The sequence below is a fragment of the Sus scrofa genome, chromosome 15, assembly GCF_000003025.6.
Source record: "Sus scrofa isolate TJ Tabasco breed Duroc chromosome 15, Sscrofa11.1, whole genome shotgun sequence".
NCBI classification, from domain to species: domain Eukaryota; kingdom Metazoa; phylum Chordata; class Mammalia; order Artiodactyla; family Suidae; genus Sus; species Sus scrofa.
Genome location: NC_010457.5, coordinates 95,290,001 through 95,312,587, shown reverse-complemented (window position 1 = coordinate 95,312,587; position 22,587 = coordinate 95,290,001). Strand labels below are relative to the sequence as shown.

The 22,587-nt window shown below is 36.9% G+C and overlaps 2 protein-coding genes across 7 annotated transcripts in view; one reads left to right on the top strand and one right to left on the bottom strand.

Annotated features, from left to right (window-relative positions):
* The window catches only part of NEMP2 (nuclear envelope integral membrane protein 2), a 402,284-nt gene that overhangs the window by 200,827 nt on the left and 178,870 nt on the right, over positions 1 to 22,587 (top strand). The gene's annotated exons all lie outside the window — the stretch shown is intronic.
* NAB1 (NGFI-A binding protein 1) overlaps positions 17,510 to 22,587 on the bottom strand; it is a 46,376-nt gene continuing 41,298 nt past the window's right edge. For 3 of the 4 annotated variants that reach the window (XM_021076057.1, XM_021076055.1, XM_021076056.1), the window contains one exon: positions 19,090 to 21,580. In XM_021076057.1, coding sequence (XP_020931716.1) covers positions 21,492 to 21,580 — 89 coding nt within the window. In that variant the 3' untranslated portion in view covers positions 19,090 to 21,491. Of the gene's footprint in view, positions 21,581 to 22,587 lie in introns of all 4 variants that reach the window. The other variant, XM_021076058.1, reaches the window with a different exon arrangement.

Sequence of the window (22,587 nt, the reverse complement as noted above, 5' to 3'; positions counted from 1 at the left end):
CACCACTGTACCAGGAGTTGGGGGACCTGACTAATGTAGGCACTGTCACCCATGGGTGCTGAGATGTGGTTTCCAGGTACCAAGACTGGGCTCACTTGATCCAGATCTCTAATGCCACCCAGTGATGTTCAGGCAGTTCCACAACTTCAACATCAAGTTCCCACTGCCCCACCATGTGCCTGTGTCAACAGTAAGAACCACCACTTCACCATTAAGAGGCTAAGCACCCATGTTTAGATGCATAGCCTCCCCACCCAAGTTTGCCTGAATAAACGCCCTGGGGGAAAAGGGGTAAGGGCAGAGGATATATAGGAAATATCTGTACCTTTCCCTCAATTTTACTGTGACTCTTAAACTACTCTAAAATGTAAAGTCTTAACCAAAAAATAAATAAATTTTTTTGGCTTCCAGAACTATTGTTTCTGATAAGACTCTTACAAAAGAGTCTTATAAAATTTAAAAAAAAAAAGCCAGCATTAACTGTTTCTTTATCTTTGCACATTAGCTAGAACCTTCCTAATTCTCTTTCAGTCAATGTGGAAGAGCAGAAAGAAGTACAAAATGGCAACACACACACATACACATTCCTATTTCAAAATATCACTTCCTAAGTGGGTAAACTCACTATTGTTGGCAATCATATTCCATTTAGTGAATTTGGGAAGAGGTAAAAGCCAATTGGCAAGGGTAATAAGGAAGAGGACTTACAAAGAGAAGCAGGGAAAATGGTGGGGAGAGAACTAAGTGGGTTCCTGATACATGTCAGTTTCCCAGTTTCTGCCCTACTAGAGCTGCCCTTCTATCTTCATATCCTTAAACATCACTGTATTTTAAAAATAAATTTCTTAAGCTAGCTCAAGTGAACTTATATATTTAGCAACCAGAACATTGCTAATGAATACAGTTTTATAGTTTCAAAACTAATCTACATTTTCCCAACTATCTTTTTAAAAACACTTTAAAATGACATTAATAGGTGGTCAAATGATCCTATAAGTTTTATTATGAAAATCTGTGTTATTCACTGCAACTCTGTGGTTAATATTTTCTTGAGGGCGATTTCAGAATGTGGTTGTAACATGAAATCTTAAGTGTCAGTATCCGTCTGGAAAGAGGTACAGACAAGATACTAGGCTAGCTCCCCCATGCTAACATAGCTGCTGGGCTATGGATGTCTTCTCCAGACAAAGCTTCCCTGCGAGCATGAGGAGTCACGGGAAGAGACTGGGCCTTGACAGCAAGCATCAGTGCCCCATCCTCTGTTACTGTGAATTCTCATAGTGTGTTTGATACCCTTGTCTTGATTTGAGGTCTGCCACATGCTAGGAATGAAAGTCATTTTCTTTCCCTATTATTTGCACTCTTCCTGACACCCTTTTTTGGGGGAACCTTATGGTAAATTTTGCCCCATGACTTTTTCTGCCTTAAGCTGGAGAGATCAAATTTTCCCTGGAGGGAATTTGGAATTGGACTTTCAAGACTCCATCAATCTTGGTTGGGATCTGGACAGAAAGTCATCGTTGTGCTAATCTGAGCAGCCCTGAGTATTCTGAAGCAGACAATGCTGGTGGGGCAGATAGAGCAGACATGCAGAGGAAAGGAGAAACTAGGAAATGTTTAGCTTCTCTGAGAGAGCAGAAACGAATAAACTTCACCTCGGAATTTCTAGCTTCTTGCAGGCTGGTTCTTCCTCAGCCTGCGCTGATTTCCTCCTGCCCCAGAGTTCTTGAGATATACTTGCATTCTTCCAAAAAACTTCCCTATGTGCTCAAACTGATTTGAATGAGCTCCTTTGCAGCCAACCAAGAGCTTGCTATAGTCATTATGTAACTGATAGAGTATATAACCTGTCACTCCTTCACCTGGTTCTCAGAACAGGTAATATCAAAAAAAACATAATCCAAGTTTATTTCTTCCCCTTCCCATCGATCTTTTCAAGCAAAGAAGGCTATTTTAATTTCTTAAATTTCTTTTTTAGTATCAGCAAAGATTCAGGAATTTGTTTTATAAAGTGGCATTGTGTTTTAGTTGTAGGCCTATATGTTAGAGCCAAAAATTATCCATGCTTAAAATATGGTATGACAAATTCAGGAATTCCCATTTTATTTTTAATTTTTTTAATGATTTTTATTTTTTCCATTTATACTTGGTTTACACTATTATATCAATTTTCTACTGTACAGCAAAGTGACCCAGTCTCACACACATATACATGCATTCTTTTTCTCACATAATCCTCCATCATGTTCCATCACTAGTGGCTAGACATAGTTCCCTGTGCTATACAGCGGATCTCATTGCTTATTCATTCCAAGTGCAATAGTTTACATCCATTAACCCCAGACCCCCAGTCCATCTCACTCCCTCTCCCTAACCCCTTGACAACCACAAGTCTGTTCTCCAAGTCCATGAGTTTCTTTTCTGTGGAAAAGTTCATTTGTGCCATATATTAGATTCCAGATATAAGTGAAATCATATGGTATTTGTCTTTCTCTTTCTGACTTACTTCACTTAGTATGAGTCTCTAGTTCCATCCATGTTGCTGCAAATGGCATTATTTTGTTCTTTTTTATGGCTGAGTAGTATTTCATTGTGTATATATACCACATCTTCTTAATCCATTCATCTGCCCATGGGTATTTAAGTTGTTTTCATGTCTTGGCTATTGTGACTGGTGCTGCAATGAACACACAGGTGCATGTATATTTTTCAATGAAAGTTTTGTCCAGATATATGCCCAAGAGTGGGATTGCTGGGTCATATGGTAGTTCTATATTTAGTTTTCTGCGGTACCTCCATACTGTTTTCCATAGTGGTTGTGCCAATTTGCATTACCACTAACAGTGTAGGAAGATACCCTTTTCTCCACAGCCTCTCCAGCATTCACTTTCTTGACTTCTTAATGGTGGCCATTCTGACAGGTGTGAGGTGGTACTTCATAATAATTTTGATTTGCATTTCTTTAATAATTAGTGATGTTGAACATTTTTTCATGTGCCTGTTGGCCATCTGTATATCTTCTTTGGAGAAATGTCTATTCAGGTCTTTTGCCCATTTTTCAATTGGGTTGTTGGTTTTTACTGTTGAGTTGTATAAGTTGTATATTTTAGAGATTAAGCCCTTGTCAGTTGTATAATTTGAAACTTTTCTCCCATTTTGTAGGTTGTCTTTTTGGTTTTCTTATGGTTTCCTTTGCTGTGCAAAAGCTGGTCAGTTTGATTAGGTCTCATTGGTTTATTTTTGCTTTTATTTCTATTGCCTTGGGAGACTGACCTAAGAAAACATTTGTAAGGTTGATGTCAGAGAATGTTTGCCTATGTTCTCTTCTTGGAGTTTGATGGTGTCTTGTCTTACATTTAAGTGTTTAAGCCATTTGGCGTTTATTTTTGCGCATTGTGTGCAGCTGTCTTCCAGTTTTATTGATTTACATGTGGCTGTCCAGTTATCCCAGCACCACTTGCTGAAAAGCCTGTCTTTTTCCCATTTTATATTCTTGCCTCCTTTATGGAATATTAATTGACCATAGGTGTCTGAGTTTATTTCCGGGTTCTGTATTTTGTTCCATTGGTCTGTCTGTCTGTTTTGGTACTAGTACCACACTCTCTTGATTACTGTAGCTTTATAATATTGCCTGAAGTCTGGGAGAGTTATGCCTCCCACTTGGTTTTTGTTCCACAGGATTGCTTTGGCAATTCTGGGTCTTTTATGGTTGCGTATAAATTTCTGGATTATTTGTTCTAGTTCTGTGAAAAATGTCATGAGTAATTTGATAGAGATTACATTGAATCTGTAGACTGCTTTGGGTAGTATGGCCATTTTTACAATATTAATGTTTCCAATTCAGGAACATGGAACATGGAATATCTTTCCATTTCTTTGAATCCACTTTAATTTCCTTGATTAATGTTTTATAGTTATCAGCATATAAGTCTTTCACCTCCTTGGTCAGGTTTATTCCCAGGTATTTAATTTTTTTAATTGTGATTTTAAAATGTATTACATTTTTTTGTATTCCTTTTCTAATATGTCATTGTTAGTATACAGAAATGCAACCAATATCTGAATGTTAATCTTGTATCCTGCTAATTCGCTGAATTTGTTGATCAGTTTGAGTAGTTTTGGGGTTGAGTCCTTAGGGTTTTCTATATATAGTATCATGTCTTCTTCATATAGTGAAAATTTTACCTCTTCTCTTCCTATTTGGATATCTTTTCTTTTCTTTTCTTTTCTTTTTTTTTTTTTTTTTTGACTGATTGCTATGGCTAGGACTTCCAGTACTATGTTGAATTAAAAATGGTGAGAGTGGGCATCCTTGTCTTGTTCCAGATTTTAGTGAAGAGGCTATCAGTTTTTCTCCTTTGAGTGTTATATTGGCTGTTGGTTTGTCATAAATGTCTTTTATTATGTTAAAGTACAGTCCCTCTATATACCCAGTTGGTGAGAGTTTTTAATCATGAATGGGTGTTGGATTTTGTCAAATGTTTTTTCTGCATCTAGTGAAATGATCATGTGCCTTTTGAATTTTCTTTTGATAATGTGGTATATGATGTTGATTGATTTGCATATGTTGAACCATCCTTGAGAACTTGGGATGAATCCCATTTGATGGTGGTGTATAATCTTTTTTATATGTTGTTGGATTCAGTTGGCTAAAATTTTGTTGAGGATATTTGTGTCTATATTCCTCAAAGACATTGGCCTATAATTTCCCTTTTTGGTGGTATCTTTGTCTGATTTTGGTATTAGGGTGATGGTGGCTTCATAGAATGTCTTTGGGAGTGTTCCTTCTTCTTCAACCTTTTGGAAAAGTTTAAGAAGGATGGGTATAAGTTCTTCTTTGTATGTTTGGTAGAACTAGAATTTGAAGCCATCTGGTCCTGGACTTTTGTTTGTAGGGAGAGTTTTTATTACATACTCAATTTCATTTCTAGTGATCAGTCTGTTCAATTGATCTGTTTCTTCTTGATTCAGTATTGGTGGGCTGTATATCTTTAGAAAGTTGTCCATTTCTTCTAGGTTGTCAAGTTTGTTGGCATATAATTGTTTATAGTATTCTCTTATCTATTTATTTATTTATTTATTTATTTATTTATTGTATTTCTGCAGTATCCATTGAGGTTTTTCCATTTTCATTTCTTATTTTATTTGGGTTTTTTCTCTCCTCTTTTTAGTGAGTCTGGCCAGAGGTTTGTCAATTTTGTTTACCTTTTCAAGGAACCAGTTCTTGGTTTTATTGATTTTGTCTATTGTTTTTTGAATGTTTATTTTATTGATTTCCTCTCTGATCTTTATGATTTCCTTTCTTCTGCTGACTAGGTTTTTCTTGTTCTTTTTTTAATTCATTTAGGCAGTGGGTTAAGTTGTCGATTTGAGATTTTTCTTCTTTTCTGAGGAAGGCCCATATCGCTATGAATTTCCCTCTAAGCACTGCTTTTGCACATCCCATTGATATTGAATAGTTATGTCTTCATTATCATCTGTCTCGAGGTAATTTTTAAATTTCCCCTTTGATTTCCTTGTTGACCCATTGGTTTTTAGCAGCATGTTGTTTAGTCTCTGTGGTTGATTTCTAGTTTCATGCCATTGTGGTCAGAGAAGATACTTGAAATAATTTCTATGCTCTTAAATTTGTTGAGGTTAGTTTTGTAACCCAGTATGTGGTGAGTCCTTGACAGTGTTCCATGTGCATTTGAAAAGAATATATATTCTGGGGGGTTTTTTTGGATGTAATATCCTGAAAATGCCTATGAAGCCTAACCTTTGTACTATGTCATTTAGGATCTCCATTGCCTTGTTGATTTTCTGTCTAGAAAATCTGTCCATTGATGTGAGTGGGGTGTTAAAGTCTCCTACTATTATTGTATTCCCATCAATTTCTCCTTTTATCTCTGTTAGTATTTGTTGTAGGTATCTGGGTGCTCCTATATCAGAGGCATACGTATTGACAATTGCAACATCCTCTTCTTGAATGGATCCTTTTACCATTAAATAGTGTCCTTCTTTGTCTTTCTTTATGGCCTTCATTTTAAAGTCTATTTTGTCTGATATGAGTATTGCAACTCCTGCTTTCCTGTCTTGTCCATTGGAATGAAATATCTTTTCCCATCCCCTCACTTTCAATCTATATGTGTCCTTTGCTCTAAGGTGAGTCTCTTACAGACAGCAGATTGTAGGTTTTTGCTTTTTTATCCTATCTGCCACTGCATCTTTTGATTGGAGTATTGAATCCATTGAAATTTTAGGTAATTATTAATAGATATGTATTTATTGCCATTTTAAATCTTGTTTTCCAGTTGATTCTATGTTTCTCCTTTGTTCCTTTCTTTTTTTTTTTTTTTTTTTTTTGTTTGAATGATTTCCATCTATTTTTTGCTTGTGTACTTTTCTTTTTAGTTTTTGTGAATGTATTGTTTGGTTTTGATTTGTGGTTGCCCTGTTTTTTAAGTATGTTAACCCCTTTCTATATCTGCTTGCTTTAGCCTGATAGTCATATAGGCTCAAACACATTCTAGGAAAAGATTGTCTAGATTTTCTTACTTTCCTTCCCCACATTCTACAATTTTGAAGTCCTTTTTTAACATCTTCATGTTTGTCCTTTTTGCTGTTTCTTGTGTTTACTGTCACTTTACAATAAGGTTTTTTTTTTCTTTTAGTTCTGTATACTGGCTTAAGTGATTGCTTTACAATTCTGATTTCCTCTATCCTATTTCTTCTCAATTCTTTTTTATTTGAAGAAGCCCTTTCAGTATTTCTTTTAGAGTGGGTTTAGTATTGCTGTGCTCTTTTAGTTTTTGTTTGTTGGGGAAATTCTTTATTTTTCCTTCTATTTTAAATGATATTCTTGCTGGGTAGAGTATTCTAGGCTGCAAATTTTTCCCTTTTATAAGTTTGAACATAATTTACCACTCTCTTCTGGCCTGTAGTGTTTCTGTAGAGAAATCAGCTGATAGCCTTATGGCAGTTCTCTTGTAATTAATGCTTTGTGTTTCTCTTGCTGCCTTTAGAATCTCTCTTTAACTTTAACTTTTGCCATTTTTATGAGAATATGTCTTGGTGTGGGCCTGTTTGGGTTCAATTTGATGGGGCTCTCTGTGCTTCCTGTATCTTGATATCGGTTTTCTTTAGATTTGGAAAATTTTCAGAAATAATTTCTTCAAATATATTTTCAACCCCCTTTTCTTTATCTTCTCCTTCTGGAATTCTTATTATGCATAAATTGCCCCACTTTATATTATCCCATAGTTCTCTTGTATTGCTTTCATGTTTTTTCATTTGGTTTTCTGTCTGCTGTCCTGATTCAGTTATTTCCATTATTCTATCTTCCAGGTCACTAATTCTTTCCTCTGCATTATTCATTCTGCTCTTTAGTGCCTTTAACTCAGTTTGCATCTCTGCAAATGAATTTTCTAATTTTTCTTGGTCCCTCCTTATGTTTTCTAGTTCCTTCCTAAAGTTATCTACATTACTGTTTATATCTGCTCTTAATTCCTTCATATTCACCCTTAATTCCTTCAGTATTTTCACTATCTCCCTATTGAACTCAGTGTCTGTCAGACTGCAGAGGTCTGTTTCATTGTTTCTTGCTTCAGGTGAATTCTCCTGTTCTTTTAAGTGGGAATAGTTCCTAAGCTTCTTCATTTTGCTTATGTTTTTCTTTTTATATGAGTTTAGGAAAAACACACTGTGATCTTAGAGGGCTATTTCTATGCAAGAATGCCCCTTTGTATTTTGTGGGGGGTTACTATTTATTTTACTTGTGGGAATTTGGATATTTGCTGTTGCTTCCTTCAGTGTGAGCAGGCTGTTATCCCCAGGGTGCTGAGTGTGTTTCCAGAGAGAAGGAGGCAGTGGGCAGGGCTAGTAGTCAGTGCCTGGTTTCTGGGCTCTTGACAGTAGCAAGGACCTGCAGGAAGGTGGCGCAGGCTACTCCCAATTGCAGGGCCCTGGGAAATGGTAATGAGACTCAGGCAGATTTAGATGGTGCCTGGAGCATTCGGCAGTGGTTGTGTGAGTTCCCAGGGGAGTGCGAGCAATAACAGGAGGTGTTTGGTCACAGTGCCCTCCTCTGTGGTGTCCTCTGAGGTGATTTGGACCCCAAGTGTTCACAGAACCCTAGTGGCGGCAGGCCACATCCATCTCTGGAGTCAGAGATAACTGCCATGGTTTATCCCTACCACCTATAGACCACACACAAAGCACCCCATCCCACTTAGCCCACACAAGAAGTGCTGCACAGGCTGCTCCTAGTTGCAGGGTCCTGGGAAGTGACAGTGATCAAGCATGTGTGGGCACTGTCCAGAGTGTTAGGCAATGACGGTAGCAGGGTGGATGTGTTCTCAGGGGAATGAAAGCAACAACGGGTGGTGCTTATTTGCAGTGACCTCTTTTTTGCCAACCTCTCAAATGACTGGGGGCGCAGGTAGGGCCTGTTCACAGACCCCTAGTGGTGGCAGGCCACTCCTTCCTCTGGTTTCTGACATGGCTGTTGTGGTTTGTCACTGCCACCTGTAGATCATGCAAGAGGCACCACATTGCAATTAGCTCTCTGCTGCCCTTAGCCCACACAAGAGGTGCCAGGCCACCCATAGCCCACACAAGAAGTGCCCGGTCTCCTGCAGCCCAAGCAAGTGGCCTCTCACCATCCATAGCCTTTGCTGGAGGCACCCACCCTCGGAGAGCCTGCGTGTGCACAGGGAAAGAGATTCCTATGGCGGTCTGCCCCTCCTTCTCTGACCCTCCCCAACAATGTTGCTTTGCTTCTCCTTCAGGCCCAGACCTTCTCCTGGGTTCCCTCAGCTGTGGCATTCCACTCCCCAACCCATGGCATACTGCTCCCTAGCCCCTCAGGCTGTCTCCACACAGCCAATCCTATTCCTCTCCCCAGAACTGACCTCTGGAGCCTGAGTCTCAGCACCCAGCCCCAACCTGAGCATAACAGGCTGTAGTGTCTGGGGTAGTGGTGCTGTGGTGTCTGTGCAGCTGTTAATCTTCTTTGCCTTCCTCAGTCTAGCTGCTGCACTTTTCTCAGCAACTTTAGGTTCCTCCATCTCAGCTGATCTCCCTATTGGTTCGGTGGCTTCCCAGGTTGTGGGTTCATTTCCTCTTTCACAGCTCCCTCTCAGGAATGCTAGTCCTATCCTGATTCCTTTTCTCTCTCTCTCTTTTTTCTTTTGTTCTACTTAGTTATGTTGAGGGTTTCTTGCCCTTTTTAGAGGTTTAAGTTCTTCTGACATCATTCAGTAGATGTTCTATGTGAATCATTCTACATGTAGGAAGGTTTTTTTTTTTTTTTTTGATGTCTTTGTTGGAGGAGGTGAGTGCTATGTCTTACTCCTCCACCATCTTGATCCTTCTCAGGAGTTCCCATTTTAAATAATATTGAGGCCATCAGATCCTTTACCTCCCACATTTCAATTATTTATGAAGTGACCTTGTGCTAGAAATCTACCATATGTAGGATCCACGTTGAACTATAATGAATAAAAAAGCTAATTGAAAATGGAATGCTATCTTTGTTCAAAATAGATTGGTTATAGCTTTTTTAGACAGTTAAATCTAGAGGAGGCCAGTAAGGTTAGATATTCTTAACCTTGAGTCCATTATATATTGGGTGAGACTGAATCCATTGAAATTTATGCAAAAGTTATGCATAAACTGCATATCAGGAGAAGATCAATGCCATTAATCAGATTATCAAAAGGACACATGGCACAAAGAGTTAACCAGTGAAAGCCCAACACTCTTTTTTACAGAAGAGGAAATTAAGGTACAACAAAGATGTGATCTGATAAATTGTACATTAAGACAATGGCAGTGCCAATGACTGGAATCCAGTGTCCTAGACTTTTTTCAATATTCTTTTGCTGCATGATAGCACCTCCCAGTTTCTTGGGGGAAAAACAAAACAAAACAAACAACAACAACAACAACAAAAAGCCTTTATTTTTGAAGTCAAGTAATAACAAATTAGCAAAGCATGTTCTTCAATGGAAATAAGGTTTCAGACTCCAATAATTTTTTCCTCAGTAATTATTAGCAATAACTTAAACATTATAAGGAAATCCTTGGGGATACTCATGAAATCAAGTAAGACAATACCTGTACCTCATGAAAGACTATTTTAGAACATTTTAATTTATTTTATATGCCATAATCCCACTACAGTCCTGGGATTTGGAGAGCATCTCTTATGAGCTACATTTTACAAATAAAACTGGAAGTCAAAAAGCTTAATTGACTTGCTTAAAAGTCTAGTCACCTGAAGAGGAAACCAGCTATGAAACAAAAGCTTTTGACCTCTGGTCTTGATCTGTAGTACGTGGCTTTGAAGTACCAAAATGTACTTCTCTGAATAAGGGAAATGTAGCTATAGATGTGGAGATATTAGTGATTTGCTGGTGGCAAATAAATGGTAGATGAGCCAGAACTCAAATTTATGTTCCTGAATTTTCTCTAACCACTAATAAGTTTTATAAAAAAATTTTGTTTGTTCTTTTTGGGGAAATATTGAAAATCTCACCTAGTGGAGGGGCAGGGTGGTGTTGGATAAAGAGCACCAGACTAGGAAGACAGGGACTTGGGGTCTCACCCTGGCTCTGTCACCTGTCAGTTGTGACACCTTTGGCAAGTCACTTAACAGTTGGGCTCAGGTTCATTTTGGGAATTGGGCAGGTGATCTTAACACTCTACACTCTTTCAATAGAAAAAGTTCCTTAGATTCTTCCATCTGTATGTGTGTATATATGTATCACAACCCATGTTTTAAATTCTACCTCATTAGCATTCTGGTGCCCTATTTGCAGTTAAACAAACAAAATGGACATCTTGTGAGAAATTTTGAAAGAATGAAGTGAATTTCGAAAGCTAATTCTCTTAAGTTAAAAACAGCAAATTACAAAGAATGAGGCTAGTATAATTTCCTTAACACAGAGGTTTTTACAAAAGTCAATTAAGAATAGTGGGTCTTGGAGTTCCCTGGTGGCCTAGTGGTTAAGGATTCAGCATTGTCACTGCTATGGCAGAGGTTCAATCCCTGGCGCAGGAAATTTCTGGATGTCGCAGGTGTGGGCAAAAAATAGTGGATTATGGGCTACTAAAATATTGATTTGTATACCTCTTTACTCCCAATTCCAATGTTCTTTGAGTCTGGGCAGATCCTATCTTCCCAAAGATGCCAGGACATGTTTGGGCACATATTCCTTCTTAGGCTCTGTTATGTATACATTCACTCTCTTTGGTGGCAGAAGCAAAGAAAAGATGTATTAAGTTTTCTTTCATAGAATTAAAGTCATCAAAAGTCATCATTTCTGTGAAATCAGGGAGAATATGTTTTGGCTAAATTACAGCTATTAGAGTGTTCTCATCGTACCTTGAAGCCGCCCTTAGCTTAGCATGAGGAAAATAAGTACATTCTAGAGGTTAAAACATATTTCAAATCTTTAAAAAATATGTATTCATTGGTGAACGTTTACTGTTTTATTCTAAACATTCTCTTCATTCTTGATTTTTACTACCTATTTTTGAAGACACAAAAACTGAAAATAAGCAGTGATAAAATAGATGAAGTGTTTTAAAATAAACGCAAAATTATTATAAACTGCCAGATATTTATGATGCAGCCTGGCGTCATATGTCAAGTCGTTAGAGTTTTACAGTAAAAAGGTCATTTAACTGAGATGCATAGAAAAACAAAGAAAACAAACCAAAAAACCCAAATGTTTTCTTTTACACAAATCTATTCTGTTGTAAAGCTTTGTATTCCTGATCAGTTGTTATAGGATTCTTCTTCAGCCTTTTGAAATGCAGACTGTGACAGGGGTTGGGCTGAGGAGCTTGAGGGATCTAAGTGCACTATGATCTGGCTTGCATAGTGAGATGGACGTGTCAAATAGCTCTAAGTAAACATGTTTAATCTTCTTTGATGAAGGAGGGATGTGGTTTTTATCAAGGAATAGGCCCTTAGATTGGAATAAAAGATGCCTTATATAAAGACCATTACTATTTGCTTTTATCAGTATGTTGTATTTTGCTTTAGCAAATTTGATTAAATAATTTCATCAATTATTTTTCCCAATGACCCTGTTTGGGAACACTCTCTTAAAGGTTAACACTGACCTACTTAATAATCAAATCCAACAGCCTATTCTCATACCACTTGACACTTGTCTGATTTGATGGGACCTCTATTCTCTAGCTTCTGGGATGATTTTCTCTTTCTGTGTTCTCTAACTGCCCTTTCTTTCCTATCTCTGGCAGCTCTTCTAATTCCACCTGTTCCATATGAGTTAATATTTCCTAGGATTCTATCTTTAACTTTCTTCTATTTCAGCCCTCTCCCATTCACTCCCAAAGTTTTCAACCACCGTTTGTAAGACACCGGTAACTCCCAAATCCATGACTCCAACTTTGGCCTGAGCTCCAGGCTTTCCTGATCTCTAGTCTTGTTTCCAAATAAATCCTAAATAGCCCCACTAGGATAAACTGGCATCCTCTCAAATTCAGCATGTCAAACAGAGCTCACTGTCCCCCCTTACTATGGAAGGCAGCCTCCAAGATGGCCACAATGATACCCATTCCCGGTATGCAAGCCTTTGACAGAAGGTGGAGTATGGATCTGAGTGCTGAGCAGTCTGTAATTCTTTTCTCTTACTCTTTGAATTTGTTCAGAATCATGTTATCTGTTTTATAAATATTTCAAGTTCAGGAATCATACCTTAAGTTGTTTTCATGGTCACCTTGTCCTTAGATACATGCCTAAAAATGTTAATGAGGAGTTCCTGTTGTGGCTCATTGGATTAAGAATCTGACTATTATCCATGAGGATGTGAGTTTGATCCCAGTGTGTTAAGGATCCGGCGTTGCCCCAAGCTGCTCAGATCTGGCATTGCTGTGGCTATGGCATAGGCCTCAGCTGCAGCTCTAATTCACCCCAGAGCCTGGGAACGTCTATATGCTGCAGATACAGTCCTAAAAAGAAAAGAAAAGAAAAGGGAAAAGAAAAGGAAGGAAGAGAAAGAAAGAAAGAAAGGAAGGAAGAGAAAGAAAGAAAGAAAGAAAGAAAGAGAGAAAGAAAGAGAGAAAGAATGTTGATGATAATAAATTTTGTTGTATTTAGAAAACCCATGCATGTTAAGAAAATATTTAGCAAAACAAGACATGATTTCTCTATCTTTTAAAAAAAGACTCTCCATTTAAGAAACAAAGTACAATTTTTTGATTTTTAATTTCTCTCAAGCCATTGGTGCCTATGCTGCTTCTTCCTCAACCCGTTCATAATTGTCTCATTGGAGCTTTCACATTGTCCCACATAAAGGAGCTGGAGGGCAACCTATAGTTTTTAAATGCACAGTGTGATTTTCTTTCCTCATTAAGGACAGAAACCAAAACAGAAGTAATTATCACCTGCAAACTAATTTCTTCTCGAGCTTCTAAACCTCTCAGTGCAGTTTTTCCTTCATAAAATGAGGAAAATAATGCCAAATTTGCTGGTTTGTGGAAAGCATTAATTAGGTCACAACTGTAAAGATAAAGATGGCCTTACAAGCTTTAGGTAAAGGTACTATTTCTAGAATTTTTTCACTCAGTTCAGAAAAGAAGAATAGACTAGATTTCACAATTGTAAAATTAGCTTTTTCCATTTTTAATAATTTCTGGGTGACATTTGGAGATGCAAATGAAGTTAAGTAAAACATAGTTGGAAATCTAGCTAATTTGTTTCCTTCACTGAATCCCTCCTTCCTCTCTTATCTCTAAACACAAAATACACCTGAACCTTTAATCAGGGGTTTTGTTTTCTTGTTGTTGTTGTTGTTTGTTTTTTTTAGGTTTATTCATAGACTGTCGGTTTATAACTAACTTTGCTCTTGTGTGAGTCTTTCTAGGAAAATGACTTTAAATTCTCAAAAATCCTTAGCTCTAGCTTAGACGATCCACATTACGGTTGGTTCAGTATTCCTTGCTGCCTGCAGGGCAGCACTACTCATATATACAAACAACCCAAACCTGTCTGAAACAAAATATCAAACATCAAATCTCTCCTTCCTAAATTCTTTTGGAAAGTGGTGCTGCAATTCTCTTCTTTCCCCAGGGTCACAAGCACGGATAATTTTCATCCATTTGACCAGTATGTTCCTTTTTCACTAGCTAGACATTTATTTTAGGACTTTTTTTTTGTCTGTCCCACTGCACGTGGAGTTCCCAAACCAGGGATAAGATCCGAGCCGCAGTTTTGAACTAAGCCGCAGCTGTGGAAATGCCAGATCCTTAACCCATTGTGCTGGGCCAGGGTCGAACCTGCGTCCCAGCCCTCCCAAGACACCACCAATCCTGACGTGACACAAAAGAACTCCTATTTCAGGACTGTTATTGAAGTCCTGCCAATTCATCAACAAAAAATCATCATCTTCCTCTGCTAAAAAATGAGTATCTATCAAGGGCTGGGATGATGTCCTATGACATTCATATTCCTAGCTTCTAACATTGTGCATTAATATTTTTAAGCAAGTGGCTTAACAAATATTTGCTTGATTAATGAATTATTGACTGATTGGCTAGCCTTAACTCTTGGTCCCCTTGTCCTTATTCTCACTACTTCAGCTTGACCAGTTGAAGGCTGAATACTGGAGGAAGGAACATCCTAATCATTCCTTCCCAATGTTAGAGCCAGAATCAAGCTCTTTAGGAGCTTCTTGGAACATCTTATATTAAGGATCTGATTTGTATTATTTTCTCCTGTTTCAAACATTTTTGGTCTATTGCACTCTCCTCCTCAAACGCTTCCAATTGCTTCCCAAATTAAATGAGAATTATGCGTTTCAAAAGGTTTCATTTCGTAGGCACCCTTTTTTCTAGATGTTTCTAGTTAAATTTCTATTTGAATTCTCTACTCTAGTCCATTAAATTTCCCAATGGTACCTGAATGTGACTTTTCTGCTCCCCCACCTAGGCCTTCCGTACATGCTAGCCCTAAAGCATTGTAATGGCCTTTTTCTGCTAAAATACCTACGTTCAGAATGGCTTGATACTTATGTCCTTTAGGAAGCTTCTGCCAGAATCTAGACACCACTAACAACTAACCAGTGGAGATACATATACATACACATACCGAGTAGTTTCTGTATGTGCATATAGTTAAGCTGCATCTGCACTTTAAAGTGTTCACTGTATTAGTGTAAAATGTTGATACAGTACAAGCCACTTGGTTCAAAGAAAATTTGACAGAATAGGGTGCACGTGGACTGGCATCAAAAAAGTGTACTGGCCCAAGTTACTACTTACTATGTGTAATAACTAATTACCTAATCTGGCAGCCTCTATTTCCTCATCTGTAAAATGGGGGTGATAATAGCTACCTCCAGTAGTTGCAGAGAGAATTAAAAGTACAGCAGTTGGCCCAGTGCTAGAAAACAGTAAATTTGATAATATAGTATGACTACAATTGCCATGAGATTGAAAGTAGAAGCCTCAGTTTCAGATCATGTGCTTTGCAAAGCAGAGCTAGTTGACTTTTTAAGGGAGCATAGAAGTGACTTTTAGAAAAATATACTATTACACACATGCTTAACATCTTGGGGAATGAGATACTTACCTCTTCTCACTTTAAAATATTACAATATATTCATTTTTTCTTTGGATGTTAGGTAATCTAAAATTTATTTCACCTTGAATGTAATTTTTTTTTAACAAGTGGATATATATGTTTTTTAATACCCTGAGAATTGGAGTTAAGTTCCTGGTTATATCTGTGAACTATCTCATTATACAAGCTGTATTCTTATCAATAAAAATCAGAAAGATGTGCTCCAATTTGAAGATTAGCTGATGCATGCAAAAGAAATTCGTTTAATCAAAAATGGGCATGTTCTGATGATAGAGTAACTGGATGAATTCAGAAAAGAAAAAGATGACCTAGTCCATTTTAACTGTCCATTATGTTGTCAGGGAACTGAGGGTGGGAAATGTGTACCTCTTTTAGGTAAATATACCCTAAAATGATGAGACTCTGGAGGATCTACGGTATGAGAATGTGCTACCAAAGAAATCACTCCATCTTCCGGAAAGGATACTAAATAGCAGGGCATGGGGCTAGATCACAGATGTTTGGTTTAACAGTTCATAGTTGAGGATGGTAGGTAGTCTCATGAAACTATAAAATGCCTCTGCTGAGCCATTTACCGGTAAGGTTCCACCTACGTGCGCACTACTTAAATATCTTCCTACATACTTGAGCCTAAGTGACCTGTCAGCAGAGGGTGTCTGTGACAGTTACAAGAGAATGGGCCTTACTTGCCTAGGATTGTGTGTGGGAGTTGAACATGGCACTTTAAACATAAATTTATGAGGTGCAAACTTTTAATGCAAAGATGACTCATAAGGTTTCAGAATGTGTAAATATGAAGCACAATCTAACTTATACCGCCACTGGTGCTCACCCACAGCAAAACTAGCCTGGGTTGACTACCAAATTATTTGGACTACCAGGAAATTCACAAACTTTGTTACTCTTAATAGGCTGATGAGAAAAATTCTTGGGTTAACTTTAACACCTGTTTGGCTCTATATCTTGAACCAGTGTTACATGTTCTTTATCTGGATTTTGCAATATTATGTTTGATGACAATTAATGCTTTCTCTGAGACTGTGAAGAAGTTAATTCTTTTGAGAAGTAACATTGGAAAACTTAAATTGATAGCAACTGTATAATAAAGTATAAAAAATAAAGGCAATTTCTCACTTAAGTGTCTGAAATCAGGCATTAAAAATAAAACAGGAAAAGGATTATAACTAAACATTTGATATGGATGTTAGTACAAAACTAAGATCAGTATTTTTTGATTCATTTCTGATGTTCCTTGAGAGTTTTATGCAATTGTTACAAAAATGTCATAAAAATTTCCTTTAATTGAAGATGAACTTCAACATTATTAGGAGCAATACTTGGAAGTAGATTATTTAGCTGTCAGAATAACTCTTAAATTTGTGACCAAAAGACACAACTAGGAGACCCAAAATTCACAAGTTTGTAACCCTAAGAAAACAGGAAGAATGAAATAATAAAAATATAAAGGATCTTAATTAACCAATTTTGTAAATGGAACTAGCCATTATTCATAGTTCCCTTAAAATGCTAAACTACCGATAGAACAAGATTTCTAAGTTGAACTTAAAAACTTAAGCACAGTAAGTTTTTGGATTCTAACTTTAATCAGTTGATTATGAATTTAAAAATCAGTTTCTGATTAGCTTTCTCTGCACAAAAAATTCAAAACACCATATAGGTGATTTTTTTCTTTTCAAAAAATTTTCCATAGGTCAGTAGAAACAGAAGCCAGAGAAGAGGTTTTAAAGATCTTAAAGGTTTTAAAGTAAGAAAAAAAAACCCTAGCCCTAGCATTTAGCTTTTGATCACATCTACGTAAAATAAGAATCATCTTATAGTCACTAAAGAACTAGCCAACGGTGAAGTTTTCTGAGATTAAACATATTTACAATAAAAATAAATTTCTGGACATTGGGTCATTCTTTTATTAACTTTAGATCCCACTTGAGAATCTCATTTATGAGAACATTCACAGGTAATAACAAATAAGCCAGATTCCCTGAAACACCACCCATGCACACAGCTGGACAATAAAGTGATTTTAGTTAAATAGCAGCCACCATATTTGCTTCAAGTTGTTATAAACACAAAATGTTTGCTCAGTTCTAACTTTAGCTATTTACTAACGGAATTCATCTCCTACAAGAGCTAGACCTTCTAGTTTTATGAGGTTAATGCCTTGGCTGACTTTCTTTTAAAGACCTAAGGCAGTATTAAGTCACAAGCCAAATGAGTATTGTGTCAGTAATACTTAAACATTTGAGTAGCCGAGCAGATCATATGTTAGGAAATTCCTTGAATGCTTATTTAGGTTTCAATCTTAAGTACCATAAATGTAAAGGTACACTAGGTGCTCATAATGAACAAATTCTAAATAAGAGCTTTTCTCCAAGTGGCTTTAAGGTCAGGAAAAAGCAATTTTTTTCCCATACCTGTTGACAGATTCATTGGGACTGTCAAAAGAATGATTATCAAGCATTACTTGGAAGCACTCAGCTTAATAATTTTTTTAAAAGTGACCTCAAAGTAAAAGCACATCCCACCTCTTTCTGTTAAGTATTCTAGTCCTGGCTGATCTCTTGAGTCTCACTGAGTAAATATGCTTTTTTTTTCTTTCACCTGTAACATATCTACTACCATGATGCCTGCTCAACACAGAATGCACTTAAATATTAGCTTCTTATTCATCCCAAGTCTGTTAACACACTGAAATTTCTACTTTCGAGTGGTATTATTTCCCATTCAACTAGGTGCTGGGTTCCCAAAGGGCAAGGATCATGTTTGGCCTCTACCTTTATCCCAGCACCTGGCCCAGCACTGAACACACTGAAGCTCATTAATCTGCCAAACTCAATAGTTACAGCTTCTTGAAAGTTTTTGCTAACTCTCCACAAGTTAGTTCAATTTCATATAATTAGCCCTTAATAATGAGGCTTTTATGTTAATCACATTAACCTTTTGCATATATTAGTACATTGTAAATGTTAAATCCTAATGTTCTTCCTTTTATTTATTTAGTTGGTTAGATATGGTGAGTGGTTTTAAAATGTCTTTGTAGGAGTTCCCATTGTGACTTCGCGGGTTAAGAATTTGATTAGTATTCATGAGGATATAGGTTCGATCCCTGGCCTCATTTACTGGGTTAAGGATCCAGTGTGGCTGTGGCTGTGACATAGGCTGGAAGATGAAGCTCAGATTCAACCCCTAGCCTGGGAACTTCCAAACTTTAGGTTTAGCCCTAAAAGAAAATAAATGTCTTTGTAAACTTATCATAAACGAGAACAATATAAACCAAATTCTCTCAGAGTCAACTTGAGTACCTGTCTGCCAAATAACTTTACAGAGATGAAGGTATGTGATAATATTTAGATTTGACTTAAGACGTAAGTCCCTGGTCTCTAACACTCAAGCCCAGACCATATAATGAAGGGGGAGACAATAGGCTAACACTACTGTGAAGACTGCTATGCAGAAAGTTCTATAAACATAGATGTGTGAGGCACAGAAAGTCTTTATTGCCACAGGAAGCAAGTGCACTCGTCCCACCTCACCAACAGCTTTAAGAGTCACAGAAACGCAGACTTCACATAATAAAGTACAACAGAGACTTGGGGGAAAATGGTCCCTTGGACTATAATTGGTTGTAATACTGAGGTAACCAATTGACCTGGTTTAGTGAAAATACTTCTAACACAATGAAAAAAAATCAACTAGTTATAACATCCAATTCATATATACAATTCAAATAAAAATATATATTATTTGCTTCAAGGTATAGCAAGTTTAATACATTAGTGTTTACAAAATAAAAACTGTATTCTACTGAAATTTTTCTTGTGCTTCCCCTTATCACTAATCATGAAAGAACAGAAAAGTACGATACTTAAGGAAACTTATTTATGGATTTAAAGATGCAGTTCGTGGGGTCATGACAGACAGGTAAATTATTAGTTGGAAGATTACCACATCTTTAAAAACTGTTGCTTATTAAAATCTACAAACTTGAACCATATGACACAATTTTAAAAAAACCCACAAAATTTCTCAAAATAGATTAGAATACAGGAAACGTTTCATGAAACTACTGAGATACTAACCAGTTCTATGGCTAATATTAAAAACTGAACAATCTATGTAAATCGTACTCATACTATTTCTACACACAATGAACAGTACAACCACAATATTCAACCTCAAGCTAGCAACAAAGTTGCAAGGTCCATAAAAAGCTTCTTCAGTGGGCAAAACACTGGTACAATTAAAACATTTAGGAAGGGAAAAAAGCCTTTTAATAGTATAAAAGTTGTTTACTGGTGTTTCCACTGTAAAGCTATTCTACAAATCAAAATGAAAAAGCAATTATATATGTGACAGTGATCAGAGATTACAGTGCAGACATTTTATCTAACATTTTGCTGATGAATTTCAGTATAACAGATAACTTAATATTTTTTACACAGTTATACAAAAAAACACATATTCCAAGTCAATACCCTCTTCTTAGCAACATGTGGGTTTAGATGAACTTGGAGGAAGTAGGCAAAGCTGTCAAACATCTTCTCTTAAACCAACAGAAAAAACTGTAAATTGGTAAAAGTAGTATTTGTTTTTTCACTATAGATTCCAATGTGAAATCTGATAAGTATGCAATTATGTAATTAACATTTAAGCACACCTCATATATATGCATTAATTAAATAGGGAGAATTAAAATATTTTCAAGTTAAAATGAATTTTAGGAAAAAAAACTGCATTCGCAAATCTGAAATGTGTACAAAAATGAAACTAAAATAAATAATGAGTATCGGTATCGATTAAACCTCCATAGAAACATGCCTGCAAATGTGGATGCAATGACTGTCCACACTTGTGATGGTTTGGTGGAAAGACATCCCCAGGGGAGGGCTATCTAGTTTCTCTGACTCTGATACACAGAGGATAATTTCTGGATATAAACCAGTACTTACTCTTACAGCCTTTGTTAACAGTCACCATCCTTATCACATTTAGGGTTAACTTACTATGTCTTAATCTATATAACACACTTGAAATAGCAATGTTTTAAGTCAAGGCTTTTACATATCAGTCTACTTGTTTCAAGTTCTCTCTCCAAGTAACAGCTTCCTTTTTCTGTTACACCTTAAGTAGCTATCATATAATGCAACCTGGGTCAACTAGGTAAAAGGTTTTGTACGCCACTGCTCATCTTCTTTTACTTCACTCCAATACTTATTAACTATGTGCCTGATTAAACCGGTAAAAGTAATATTTCACTTTTAAAAATGACATATTTCATCTTAAAATCAGTTTTATCAGATATTCAATCTACAATATTTTCCTTGGCTTAAATTGAATTATTTGTTTTCCATTTTTCCAAAGTCATTGCAACCTTGCCAATAACTACATCGCTTAGACTTTCTTTTTTATGACTGCAAAGATGCTAAACTCTGACATACAATAATATATATTTACGCAAAACACAGATAGTAGACAATAAAACTTCAAGTAAAATAAACTGTATCCACACCTATTGGCCCGATCAAGTCTCAACATCTAGATTTTACTTCTATAAATTACACAGATGCATTGTACACTCTTAAATAATGAGTGCTTACAATAATATTTTGTAAGCCTTTCCACTTAAAACAACTTATACAGGAATGTGAATGAATCAATATTTCTGTTACAAATTGCAACATTCTCTCAATTTTCTCCTTTGTGGCTGTAGTTTTGTCTTCCTGGTTTCCACAGACTACTACATCAGTCCTTATGCTTTGGCTATGAAATCTGTTTGTGCTGAATGAGGCAACATTGGTTATTAAGGCTTATTTCTATGATGGAGTATTATCCTTAAATCTGATGCCATTTCCAGAGAACAATGGGAAAATTACAGCTATCTTGAATCTTCAGGTTCTGTTTTGATGACTTTCTTTTCTAAAGTAAAAGCTGAGTGAGGGTAGTCTTTTAAAATCCCAAGGCTCTCTGCAAAAAAAAGTATTGATATTTTAAATCAATAGATTTCTCTCTCTCTTTCTCACACACACACACAAACTCAAACTCCCAGGAGTTCCCATTGTGGCTCAGTAGGTTAAGAACCCGACAAGTATCCACGAGGATTCGGGTTGAATCCCTGACATCACTTGGTTAAGGATCTGGTGTTGCCACAATCTGCAGCATAGGTCCGAGATGCAGCTTGGATCTGGCATTGCTGTGGTATAGGCCTGAAGCTGCAGCTGGAGTTCTGACTTGACCCCTAGGCCAGGAACTTCCATATTCTGTGGGTATAGACCTAAAAAGACAAAGAAGTAAAACCCTAACCAAAAAAACCCCCAACTCCAAAGCAAACAGTATCAACTATTCATGATTCTGTAATTCCATTAAAAAATTTTATGTTTATAGAGTTGTAGTTAAAGAGTTTGGATTCTGGATTTAAATTCTTCTTCTGTCAATTACTAGCTGCATACATCTCTGGGCAAGTTACACACCTCTCTTAAGCTTTACTGTCTTCATCTATTAAATGGGGATAGTATCTTAGGGTAGAATGAGAGTTAATCATGAAAAGCATGTAAAGCACACAGCATATAGAACCTACTGATTTTTATTTAATGCTCAGTCCAAAGTAATAAATAAAATTATAAAATAAAACTGGTTGGAGTTCCCGTCGTGGCGCAGTGGTTAACGAATCCGACTAGGAACCATGAGGTTGCGGGTTCGGTCCCTGCCCTTGCTCAGTGGGTTAACGATCCGGCGTTGCCGTGAGCTGTGGTGTAGGTCGCAGACGCGGCTCGGATCCCGAGTTGCTGTGGCTCTGGCATAGGCTGGCAGCTACAGCTCCGATTAGACCCCTAGCCTGGGAAACTCCATATGCCGCGGGAGCGGCCCAAGAAATAGCAAAAAGAAAAAAAAAACAAAAAAAAAACTGGTCACTCACATACAACAAAGTTACTGGCTAACATACTTATTATAATTGAAGTCAAAGGCAGAAAAAC